This window comes from Oncorhynchus kisutch, linkage group LG19 (genome assembly GCF_002021735.2).
Source record: "Oncorhynchus kisutch isolate 150728-3 linkage group LG19, Okis_V2, whole genome shotgun sequence".
Taxonomy (NCBI): domain Eukaryota; kingdom Metazoa; phylum Chordata; class Actinopteri; order Salmoniformes; family Salmonidae; genus Oncorhynchus; species Oncorhynchus kisutch.
The window spans coordinates 14584158-14597850 of NC_034192.2; the positions used below are offsets into that span (position 1 = coordinate 14584158).

At 42.7% G+C, this 13693-nt stretch overlaps 1 protein-coding gene across 13 annotated transcripts in view; it reads right to left on the reverse strand.

The window, feature by feature from the left end:
• LOC109864633 (forkhead box protein P2) overlaps positions 1 to 13693 on the reverse strand; it is a 114587-nt gene that overhangs the window by 64387 nt on the left and 36507 nt on the right. For 10 of the 13 annotated variants that reach the window (XM_031797934.1, XM_031797947.1, XM_031797942.1 and 7 more), the window contains one exon: positions 1890 to 2067. The exons of 1 other annotated variant lie outside the window; for it this stretch is intronic. In XM_031797934.1, coding sequence (XP_031653794.1) covers positions 1890 to 2057 — 168 coding nt within the window. In that variant the 5' untranslated portion in view covers positions 2058 to 2067. Of the gene's footprint in view, positions 1 to 1889; positions 2068 to 13693 lie in introns of those variants that run through there. 2 more of the 13 variants (XM_031797945.1, XM_031797944.1) reach the window with 1 other exon arrangement.

Genomic DNA, 13693 nt, shown 5'->3' on the forward strand with positions numbered 1-13693 from the left:
GCGATTTAAGTGTTCGGAAAAAAATTGTCCTTGTGAAATAATAGCATAATACATAATTATAATATAATAATCACATATTTAAAATATATATAATAGTACGCATGTAAAATGGCAGTGAAATATAAATAAATAAATAGATGACTATTGTTTCTACTATTTTGACTTATTTGTAATAAATGTGTCCCAGCATCTCTACTCCACCACACTCCCGAGACTAGTGAATGAGAGCAGAGAGATTTACAGCCCTGTGCACACAGGGCCCTATAGCACGATATAGGCCTATGGTGAGATATACAGTGAGTATGTATCTGCAGTCCTCCACAGTAGGACAGGTTAAAACATAAAAGAATAATGAGAGAAGGAGAGAACTGACCCCAATCAGCCGTCTGCAGGGAGAGAGACAGGCAGTGTGATGATGAATAGGGGGTGAGGCGATGGTGTCGTGATGCTGTTGTAATCACCAGCTGGAGCATCGGGGGTGGTGCAGGGCTGGGGCAGGGGGTTAGGCGGGGTGTAGGAGGGCCGGGGGGAGGACTGCAGGACATGCTTCATTCTGCTACACTGGCTGCACCCCCCCCCCCCACCCACCCACCCATCCCACACACACACACACACACACATACACGGCACGACTTAACCACAGGGCTTCAGCTGCCTCTACCAGCATGTGTGTACACACACACTAACATGGACGCAGACAGACGCAAACTTACACGTAAAAATATAGAAACATCCTCAAAAAAAAAAAAAACACAGTTACAAGTAGACAACACACACAAACACACACTCGCAGGGTTCCATACACAGAACACGCATTGTTCCAAACCCGCGGCAAGCGGCCCCCAAAGCACAGTTACAAGTAGACAACACACACAAACACACACTCGCAGGGTTCCATACACAGAACACGCATTGTTCCAAACCCGCGGCAAGCGGCCCCCAAAGCACAGTTACAAGTAGACAACACACACAAACACACACTCGCAGGGTTCCATACACAGAACACGCATTGTTCCAAACCCGCGGCAAGCGGCCCCCAAAGCACAGCCCGACCTCTACCGCTGCTCTTTTGGCAAACTGTCAAAGCCATCATTCTCCATGAAAAGACACGAGCACTTGACTCCTCTCCCCAACAGCGCCTGACTCTCACAGCTCCCACACAACAGCCCCAGTCACATTTAAATATCCCATGGAAATCAATAAAATCAACACCATTAAAATATTTTTTTTTATAAAAACACACTAAACATTTACACACACACAAAAAAAGAAATGTATGAATTCTTTGTTAATTCCACAGGCCAAGATGAGAGACAGCAGTCAGAACAGAGAGCATGCAGAAGTGTGTCCCAGTCAAAGGTTTGCCTCCCGGGGCTGTGGCAGAGTAGAGTGGACGGCTATAGGACCGAGTTAGGAGGCCCTCTGGTGGTTACAGCTGAGCCACGGCTCTCAAACCCACACACAGGGCGCACACACACAAACGGCAGCGCCAGCCGGCTTTGTACGTCGCTCCCTCTCTCACACACACACGCGCGCTCACATGGCCTCAGCCGAAGTGTGCTCTCAACACAGCACACACACACACACAAATATCAATAAAAACACACTAAAACACCAGCAACAACTACACAACCTCTTAGACGAGTAGTCCTCAACAGCAACATGTCAAAATCAAACACATAAATGCCCAACCACACAATAAACAACTATCAATAAAAACAATTTAAAAAACGCCAAAAAAATAAATCATCCATCAAATATAAAAACACAACCTTATTTCTATACTAAACGAAGCAGGGTCATCTCCAGAAAAGAGTGCCTGCCCTATCAGTACGAGCCCTGTGCTAGCAGTTAAGAGCATGGTGACGTGCAGGAGAAACACAACTTACCTGCTGTTGTTGGAGATGCAGCAGCCCGACTGTGCTTACTTCGCTGCTCGTGTCACCGCTTGATCTTCCATCTCTACTGCCAGCATCTAATTGGCTGCACAGGCTGCTCATTCCATTTTGACTCATTGAACTGTTGCTTATTGTCTCTGTGGCCGACTCCTGCATCATGACTTAAAACCTAGAAGTGATTAAGAGGCACCAGTTAAGGCTCTTGTTACAACCCTTTTTTCTTCTCTTTTCATTTTTTCCCCTCTCCCCCCCCCCCTTTTAAAAAAAAAGCTTCCATTATTACCTCTGCAAATGAAAGCATTTAAGAGGGGGAGGGGGGTGACGCAGGAGGAATTATGCATTCATTGTGTAAATGAAGCAATACAAAGAGATGCACATCTTCTCGGTCTCTTTGTAAAGGAGGGTCGAGTCTAAACGTGGTAAGTGTTTTAATAACTAGAATTTGGGCACAAATAGGGCCTCTGCTGCACTACGCCCATGTTGGGAATATGTGTGTATAGGACACATTTATGATTGTATATATATATATTTTTATAATACAGAAATACTTTTCCTAACGGACGTAAAACATATATAGTCAGACACACACATGCCCACACACGTACACTTATTTTTTACATGATCACTCACTCCTTGATATACCCTCACCCTGTCTAGGCACACACAGACCCTCCTAAACTATTCCCCGTCTTGATTCTGTCAGGATTTTAGTGCGAGTCCCGCATGAACAAAGTTGCCTAATGACGCACAGCTAATCATGCAAAATTAAAATGTGGTAGAGGAGGTGGGAGGGGAGGAGGAGGTGGGAGGGGAGGAGGAGGTGGGAGGGGAGGTCCAAATCACATGGTATCACCCGGTGATAAATGATATAATAGGCTTCTTCTCCCTTAGCTGTGTCTAAATAAAATGTGCCTCCGAGGCTTCCATAGAGGAAAAAGCTCATATGTCACATATTGGCTCAATGTTTCTTCTCTTTCTTTTTTAATCAAACCTCAAATATTCATTTATTTTGGTGCCATTTAAAACATATACTGCTGTTCTCCACGGGACACAATTAAACTGGTCCGTGGGCAAATAAATGTAAGATATTGAACTCATTTCACTGGCATCTATTAGATATGAAAAGCTGAGACGAAGGAGAGAAAAGAAGCAAAAAAAATTTCGCGAATATCACTAATGATTGTGCTAAAAACAGCATAAATTATGCATAATTTATGCCTCCTCTCCTGTAATCCATAAAAAATATATATATACATCATTTTCCCTGCATAAATGCTCTGTACCTTGGTTGGAGCAATGAGGAGTCCTGCCCAGGATCAGTGGAAATCCTCACAATAAATCAAATAAGTTGAATCACAGTGACGGACCCAACACAACACACTGTTCGAGGTGTGTTCTGCATCTCTAATACCACTCTGATGGGGCTTCTCTAATGGACAGCCTCTCCATAATTAGCATATTCATTAAGGTAGTACCTAATAATTCAAATGTATAATTTTTGGGGATTCATATTTCAGTTTCCCTTCAATAAAATATCATGTCTATACCATTAATATAGTCTGTATGCAATAATGATATTTCAAATCGTTATATATGGTTATTCATATTCAAATAATAGCCTTTCTTATATCTGTGGTGGTACAGTACAGCCCTCCTCCCTTCTTAAATTAAATACACCAATTGTGTCACATGCATAGGCTGAGCAACTAATACTAAGTTTTGATTCAAAGCATCCTGTAGCATGACTGATTTTGAACTGAGAGATAATGCTGGTAATGAAATGCTAAACACACTCACTCACCCACCCACTCACTCACTCACTCACTCACATATATACATGCATGCCCGTGCAGAAACGCACGTGCTCATGCACAGTGCACACACACACACACACACACACACACACACACACACACACACACACACACACACACACACACACACACACACACACACACACACACACACACACACACACACACACTACACATTGACCTTAGTAGGGATACTCTAACAGCACCTAATGTTTCCTCATTAACTAACATGTCTCCCTCATCATCATGCAGCAAACACACAACACCGGTCATCTCTATCTGGTGGGGATACAGATTTCCTCTGTTATCCTGTCAATAACGGGACACAGACAGGTTCAAATGCCCCCAAACTGACTACTGAGGTGGCATGGTGGGGTGTCATTTGCCCATAGACTGTATGCCACTCTCTTTCTTGAGTCAAAACACAGATCCCATCTCCATGTATGATACAATGAGCTCCAAAAGAATTGGGACAGTGAATTTTGTTGCTGTTTTGGCTCTGTACTCCCAGCACTTTGGATTTGAAATGTACAATGACTATGAGGTTAAAGTGCAGACTGTCAGATTTAATTTGAGGGTATTTTCATCCATATCGGGTGAACTGTTTAGAAATTACAGCACTTTTTGTACATAGTCCCCCAATTTTAGGGAAGCAAAAGCAAATGCACTTATATGTGTATTAAAGTAGTCCCATATTCCTTGAATACATCAAGCATGTGGGATGCATTTGTTGTTTGTTTTGGTTGTGTTTCAGATTATTTTGTGCCCAAATTGAAATTAATGGTCAATCATGTGTTGTGTCATTTTGGAGTCACTTTTATTGTTAATAAGAATAGAATATGTTTCTAAACACTTCTACATTCATGTGGATGCTACCATGATTACAGATAGTCCTGAATGAATCATGAATAATGATGAGAGATGAGCATGTCTTGGGGGTATGATATTTGTGTGTCACTGTATCATTTCAAATCCAAAGTACTGGAGTACAGAGCCAAAGAAAACATAATGTGTCACTGTCCCAATACCTTTGGAGCTCACTGTATATGAAACAGCATCACTCTAGTCTTCAAGAGCCTGATAACTATTTCAGACACCAAACCTGACCACCAACTCTGACACCAATTTGTTATCAATTCACAGTTCGGGTAACAAAACAGATTCTGCTTCTAACATAACCGCATTTTCACATCAGTAAATGCCATTAGAATGACTGGGCCAGGCTGTGTAACTGTGTGATGAGGGGCAGACCCAGCCACAAAGCCAGCTAACAGTAGACAGTCTTTAAAGGATGTCCAGGGTGCAGGATAAACAGGATACAGGCAGAACAAACAGGAGCAGGAGTTACACAGAGCAGGGTGACAGCTGCTCCGGCCACAGTAAATAAGCAGTGAACAAGACGTGCTTATGAACAAACACTCCCTGTTAAAACAGGGCAGAGCTACATTAGTGGTGAGAGAGAGACAGAGGGAGGGAGAGAAGGAGGAGGGGGGGGGGACAGCGAGAGACAGAAAAGGAGAGAGCCTGAGAGGGGGGGGGGGGAGAAGAAGAGAGCATGATAAATAAAGAGAGAGAGAAAGAGATGGAGACAGAGAGAGAGAAAGAAAGAGAGAAAGAGAGAGAAAAAGAGAGAGAGATTTGAAACAGCATATTTGTACATCGTTACAACACTGTATATATACATTATATGACATCTTTATTCTTTTGGAACTTCTGTGAGTGTAATGTTTACTGTTAATTTTTATTGTTTATTTCACGTTTGTATATTATCTACTTCACTTGCTTTGGCAATGTTAACATGTTTCCCATGCCAATAAAGCTACTTGAATTGAATTGAGAGAGAGAGAGAAAGAGAGAAAGAGAAAGAGAGAGAGAGAGAGAGAGAGAGAGAGAGAGAGAGAGAGAGAGAGAGAGAGAAGGACATAGTGAGAGGGTAAGATTGGTATAATGTGTGACACCCAAACCAGTGATGAATCTCAGCCCAAGAAACACAAAGCAGCAGCCGAGATCAGGCGACTAATAAGTATTCAAATTAGGCATACATTTTACATGCCCAATGTTTAAAATATTCAGAGAAACACCGCCTGATTGCCTTTACTAGGGTTTTATGAACATTCTAATGGAGATTTTTTGGGGGAAGGGCGATGGATGCGAGGAAAACTTGAAGATATATGAGGGAAAAATAAGGATATTTTAATGACATTTAATACAATGAGAAGCGTTACCTAACTCAACTTAAAATTGGGGATTTTTAAATGAAACCAATTAGATGTTTATTAACCCACAAGACAGGTACAATTTACTACATGTAATTTACTTGAAAATTATTAGTACATTTAAAAAAAAATACAGATTTGTAATGAGAAATTTTGTTAAGAGAAAGAAACCTCTCTCACCTATCAAATGTTGCTTAAACGAGAAACAGGGGAGAATCATATTGTCATTTAAATCAAGGAAGTGCAAAATATGAATACAATATCCATCTTAATCATGACAACGGTATAGTTTCTCCCTCAACAAAAATCTGTGCATGTGTCTAACCGATGATAATGATAATGCAGATATATGCTAATCATATTCCGAGAGATCAGATGGTGCTTTAACCTTAATGACAGCGGTGAGACAAATTAATTAGCCATCTAAAGGCAGCAATCAAATCTGCCAATTAGAATGTCAATTAGATCCACCCTGGCTGCAGACCACAGAGAGAGGATCTGACTATAGCGGTGACTGGGTGACTGGCAGAGTGTCAGGGCTCACTGTACACATTGAGAAAGATGGATAGTGACAACGCATGGCACCAGAGGGTAAGTGTGTATTGGTGTGTGTGTGTCGTGTGCGTGCATTGGGCATACATGTGTGTATGTCCATCGCAGGTCTTCCCCCATGTTCTTCACCCCTCGCGGGTACCAACCAGTACGCCCTGGGATCAGATTGTCCTAGAAACAACTGGGCCGGAAGCATCCAGCCCTCCACCCTTAGTAACAATATTTACTGGACTAGTGCTATCCAGAGTCCATGGGCTATGGAGGAGTTGAACAGTGCATGAGTGAGTGAATAAGGCTCAGCAATGTCTGCCTCGTCGGTGTGTTTGACATCCCTGCATTTTAACACACCAGCTATTTGACGCCATTTTCTCAAGCCATAATCTTCCAATGAGGAGTGCCAGACCACATATTATATGAATCAGTTACACAGACACAGACTGTTATTGCCAACGTAATTCACTGGTAATACTATAGGTGTACAGCTAGGGAGGGAAAATAATAGTCATACAAAGTGTTTAAGGGGAGGTAGTGAGAGAAAACTGAATTTTATCTGTCTAAGGTCAAAGATCCCGGATGACTTCAACGTCCCTATTACGGGGTCTGATAGAATGAGAATCATTTCAGATGCAGTGCGAGAGACACATTATTTGCGAATGTTTAAAGTAACTTCTCTTTGTGTCTAATTCCCACTGTAACGGTACCTTGCTTTGCTATTCCTCTCCGGCTGAGTAAATGTTTGCTCATGAATCTTACGCCGTGCAAATCTGTCTTTTCCATCAGGTGAAGAATCCCAGACAGAATCCTGACAACGCATTCAGGGCTGAGATTGTGAATTTGTAGTGAGACTACTGATGTGGGAGGACAGAGACAATTCACGCGCATGCACGCACACACGCACGCACGCACGCACGCATGCACGCACGCACGCACGCACACACACACACACACACACACACACACACACCTTTCTCTAACAGCCCCTAATGTTTCCTCATTAACTAACATGTCTCCCTCTTCATCATGTACTAAACACACAACACTGGCCATCTATCTAGATGTACTGTGTTTTACTGTCCCCTATTTGACACATAAAGGTCTCTATCTGCCCCAAAATTGAACTGCGGTGGCAGGGTGTCACATATGCTGCATGTTCAGCTATATAGTGCATGTTCCCTATATAGTGCACTGCTTCGTAGTGGACTTTGTAGTGCACTATAGGGAAAAGGGTGTCATTTGAGATTTGCCCAGGATTCAAATAGCCTGAGTGTTCAGGATTCCACTCTGCAGTGTCTTTCTGCAGTCAGGAACACGGATCCATTCTCCTTGTGCCTGCATGATACTGTATATGAAACTCCAGCCTAAAGAAGCCTGATGACTATTTCAGAAACCAAACGTGACCACTAACTCTGTGATCCAAGAAGTCTATTCATTATCAGTTCACAGTTCAGGTAGTTGGAATTCTTACATTCACTGGAAAAATAATACAAAAATTACATTTCACCGTCTGTTGGCTCCTTCAGTTCAGATCAAGTCAAGATATGGATACCACTTAAAATAATCACAAATGCTGTGCTCCAGTGAAATTAATTCATCATTGCCATAAGTTACAACACATTCCAAATAAAGAAGTGCCAGGCCCTGGCTATGCTCAAATATTTAACACTTAAGATTGCTTAATAAATCAAAATGCCAGATATCACTGGCTCTGAGCTGGTACTTACAACATGATAAACTCCAACCCTGAGTTGAAATAACAATCAAAAAAAAAGAAATAAAACAAGTTTTATTTCATTCGAACGTTTACCACTCAGCTCGTTGCTTACATAAACCCTTAAATATGACATAGATGCTTGTTTGTACTTGAGGTGTAATTCGCAAGCGAAGCTCTCGCTCCTCGCAGCCCAAGGAAGTCACTGTGGTTTATTGCTACCTCTCCCGGAGCCCTAAGGAGTGAGACACGATCAGGGAGAGAACAGCCACTGGTAAAGTTCTGTTCAACACAGCTACACTATTGGAGATGAAGTATAGCCAAGCCAGAGCAGACCTTGCCACTTCCGAAAACAAAAGCTTCCTTTTTTGGCACTGAAGGGACACCATAAAGAGCATTAATGACTATTTCTAAAAACCTGTGTGTAATGGTAAGGGTTTCTCTTTCAGATAAAGGAATTTCAAAGTGACTCACAACGGAACGAGAAGATGAGATTGCTTTAGGGGAAGAAATCATATTTACAAAACCAGGGGTTGGAAAAATGAAAAAGGGATGAATATGAATGAATAATAGACTTATCTTTTTTAGGATTAACATGATTCCCTGAAACGGTATCACACGTCATTATCGGCAGCACAATGAGACCACGCTCAGAAAACCTCAGTCATATTTCAATTCATCATTTTAGCTGACAAGAAATAGTCGTTCCCAGTCATTCTGTGGCGAGATTGTTCAGAACTTAATTCTGTTCTGTTTACATTAAGAAGACGAGACAGAAAGAGGGGGAGAGTATGCAAGTGTGTGTAAGTGTCTGGGAGCGTGTGTGTGTGTGTGTGTGTGTGTGTGTGTGTGTGTGTGTGTGTGTGTGTATTCTGCCAACGTAACCAAGGATGTCTGCACTGTACTAAATGTCCTAAAGTACATTTAAATAATTCATATTACACAGTGTCTTACTCTACAGTTTCATTCTCCATTAAGACAGTGTGCTTAAATATACAAAACAATGGCTAACGATTCTAGTTAATTATCCAAATGGTTAGAAATAACCTTAAATATGAAAATAAATATAAATCAATGATAATAAATAAAAAGTGTTTTTTTTAAATGTAAATAAATATTCAACTTGGTCTTTAATTATATCTGAGATTTTCCGGAGGTCAATAGAGATTTACACCTGTCTGTGTATGGAGAGTGTCTTCTCTCTCTATCTGCCTCTGGGTCTGTAATACACAGTAGCAGAGCAGGGAGGAAGAGAATCTAAGTCCTTATGTGTGGTTAGTGAGTACGTTCTCCTCTTAAGCTCTTCCCATATCATTTACATTTTACCCATCAAGCACCTCCTTCTGCGAGGAGGAGGAGGAGGAGGAGGTGGCACCAAAGTGGGCGACCACAAGCAGACAGTGACGAAAGCTCATCAAGCTAGGCCCTCGTTTGCATTTTGGGAAATTCCCATTAATTAACTTAGCCCACCTAATGACGAGTAATTGACCTATAAAAGAGAAGGCCCCATTGTCTGCTCCAATCATATCTACAGAGAGGACGCAGCAGCGTTGTGAAGCAGGGAAGAAAGAACTTTCACCGGTGGCTGGAAACCTGTACGTTCATCTATCTACCAGGGACTATTTACCCAACTCCTCAGACGCATATTTCATCTCTCATTGCATTGTTTGATGTGATTATCTGCCGTTGACATGGTCTACTTTTGTTGCTGGGGCCCGAGATAAAAACAAGCTGTGAGATGAGATGGACTTCCTGACTGACGCAAGCAACAAGAGAGGTGCCTGCGGCTTCTTCTGAGGGAAGGTGAGGGGGGGAACAGAGGAGCGAATGACGGCAAAGTGGACGGAGGGACAGCGGGCAGAGCTGCAGCGAGGAGAGAGGGATCCAGCCAGAGCGATACAGAGACATAGCTCATTGTGACGTTTCCAGTTATTTCTGGCTGATTAGGGTCATTATGTCCCCGGCCTGATTTATGTTGTCATTCCCCCTCACCAGTCCTGCATCGATAGATCTTAATGAATTGGTAAATAAGGGTGAAGATTACACTTGACAAGACCACAACATTTCTCATTCATACCGAGACAAGATTTATGTAACCAATTAGGTCCATAACGGGGGAGATTGGTCAGGAGAAAAATCATCTTTTCAGAAGAAATGACCAGTCTAACCCTGGACAAAACCAGATAAAGGGGAGTCTTTAACAGTGGCTTAGTCACACACCAAACAGCCAGCGTGAGGTCTCCAAACGGATATCACTCCTGCCCCGCTCTGGATTTTAGGAATTGATTTAAAAAAGGCACCCCGCCATAGCTACCCACCCCACCACAGTACCAGCTACAGCTACTTTCCATTTTAAACACAGCCAGCTAATCACTATCGTTCCATCTGCATAATGTCTAAACCATAGATTATGGAATCAACAGATACAAAATTAAGCTCTCGCCCAACAAAGGATCCACTTTGATGTGCAAATGTAAATTCAAGGAGGTACTTCCCACCCCCTCCCTCCATCTGCCCCCCCCCCCCCCAAAAAAAATAAAAAAATAAAAATAAAAATAAATCGTTTCTACCGAGACTTCACTTAATGTTTGATACGTCCATTGATGAATAATCGTTTTTTTCCCATTTAATTTACACGTCCTACAATTCTAGGAATCAGTTGGCACCCTCTTTTGTCATTAGTAATAAAAAATAAAAAACGGATAAAAGCGCTGATCATCAATAGCCAACGACAGCCCGGGACGACCCAAAGGGCGGGAGTGAACAGAGGTGGAAAATTACAGCAAGGTGATACCGGAGCCTCCTCGTTTCAGCTCTCCCCTTCAAGCACATGCAAATGAGCGTGGCGCTGCTTAACTGCATCATTTATGTGGATAATAGCGGCATCATCATTACGGGACTCAAATTAAATTACATCACAATTAGCGTAACAAAGTGATTGGTTAAACTTTCAAAACAAATACCCAGTTCTGCTAATGAACAGTGCTAATTGGCCACGGTGCATTCTAAATAAAACATGTAGGTAAACATGTGTTTTACTTAAACAATTTCAAAATGCATTGTTTCTGAGAGACACAAAGAGAGAGAGAGAGATAGAGAAAGAAAGAAAGAAAGAAAAAGGAGGCAGGAAAAAAGCTCCAAAACAGAATATCGCCAGGGGGATTTGTAAGCTGAAATATAAAATGTGTAGCATTTAATTTTATTGCACTAAATAACCTATTATATTCAGGACTCTGGAGAACAATGTAAATTATCTGCCTTCAAAATGGAGTTGGGCCAATTCTCCACGTGAACTAATCACATAGCTCATTATGCATCTGGGTATTAAATTATGAAGAGGAAGCCTATCCGCATTCCAGCACAAAGACCTATGAAATGTTAATAATATGCTCACAACAGCCCAATACCATGCTTTACTCCATGTCATGAATATTTAAGTAAACAAATTATTCACCCGCCTTTGATAAAGATAATTAGTATTTCGCCAGCTTATCATTTTTGTGACCCTCCCTCTCCCTTCTTTCTTAAGGGATTTGCTCTACATGGATATGCTGAGACATGCCCTATAAAGTTTGGGTCCTTAAGATATAAACGAGTCCTTACTTACATTTTTTTTTTTATCTAGCTAAATAACTCAAAAGAAAAGACTTACCCTAGTAAAACAAATATCTGCAACTCATTTATATTTGATCTTTATTAACTTATAAAGAACCACGGAGGAGGGTGACCCCTTTTCATTTCATCACCACCAGTAAAATCTCATCCGAAAAAACATTACATTCACCTCTTGATTTTAATGATCAATAATTTGCCCATTAGTAACACAGTAAACTCCACATCAACACAACATCCTAAACAGCAGTCTAAAATGCACACATCAAATAAAGAAGCCAACACAATACTAAGACAGCTAAGAGCTCCAACAAAAAAAAGCCAGCATGTTCACATCCACAGACAAACACTAATCACAAGCCAAACCATTCATTCATCAAGAGCAATTAACCACCAGCACATGAATGCACAGCCCACAGACACACACACAGCCCACAGACACACACACAGCACACAGACACACACACAGAACACAATCCAAGCCAAAGTACAGCAGCCAGCCCGCCTCCCTGCCGTTGAAAACATAGCCATTAATACAGAGAGAGGTGAGCGGTACAGGGAGCAGAGAGAGAGGTGCGCGGAGAGCAGGATGGATGAAGTTGGAGTTGCTTGGTTTTATTACCTGGAGGTGAGGAGTAGTGTCAGAGACAGTGTCTGGTGGCCAGAGAAGGAAAGCTGTTGGTGTTGTTTGCAGTGGTGAGGAGCAGACTGGGGTGTCACAGGGGGAGAGGGGCTTCTATCGTTTCTCATCACTCCAACTGTGTTTATAGAGGCTCGCATCATAAACAAGACAACGCCGCCACTGCTCTTCCCTGCCTCTCTCGAAGCCCTGTTCATGCATACTTAAATCACCCCCGTCGCCCATTAAAAAACGGCCTTCCTGACAATTATTCTATCATTTCCAGTTGTCACTGGGCAATTACCAACAGGCAGCCCCTCTCGGACAGGCCCAATGGGAGAGATCAGAAAGAGAGAGAGAGAGGGAGAAAGGGGGGCTGCTGCCTGCCTTCTCAGGCAGAGAGAGGGAGTAAAAAAAGTGCCCAAAATGGAAATTTATAGCCTAGACACAGCGCCTTCTCTCTCCTGACACGCAGGAAATAATTAGACCATCATACACCCGGCCTGCCGACCGCTGATGAAATATATCACAATTACTTGAAAACACTACTTATCATTTCATTCTCCTTTTTATTGCCTTTGAAAGACATTACAATTATTACGGCTCGGTGTCTGATCTGAGAGTGACCTTCAAAAACTCTTTCTTTGTGGGTTTTTTTCCCGTTGCTTTTGGCTAGTGAGTGAGAGGGTAAGTGAGTGTGTGAGTGAGTGAGCGCAGCGTGTGTTTGTGTGTGTGTGTGAGTGGGGGGGGGACCTTTACACGCGTACATGTAGAGTGTCTGACTCCTCACAGGATCCGAGCCGGGTCTCCCCTCGGGCCTCGTCTGCACGCTTGCCAGGCAACTCTCTCTCACACCGCTCTCTCTCTCAACGCACATCTGCTACTTGCAGGAGCTCTCCTTCTCTCTCCCTCAAACACACACGCACGCACGCACACACACACACACACACGAGCGAGCTACCTCAGCTCTCGCCGGCACAGCCTGCATCCCTACCTGGCGGCGCGTCGAGGGGAACTAACTAACCGGCTGAGGGAGAACCGCAGCTGAAAGGGAGCGTTTTGGGACACCCTGGGAGAGAGGTATGTGTGCCTGGCTTTATTTCTAGCACACCTCAGTGCCTTTCTCAGCGTCTCCGTCTCTGTGTCGCTGTCTAAACAGGCAGAATAGGATGAGTGGGAGAGAGCGAGTGGAGCAGCCTGTAGCCTCGGCTCTATGCACTGTGCTCCGGGAGAGAGAGAGTAGTAGAGCTCTTAAAAACAATTAGACACGTCGC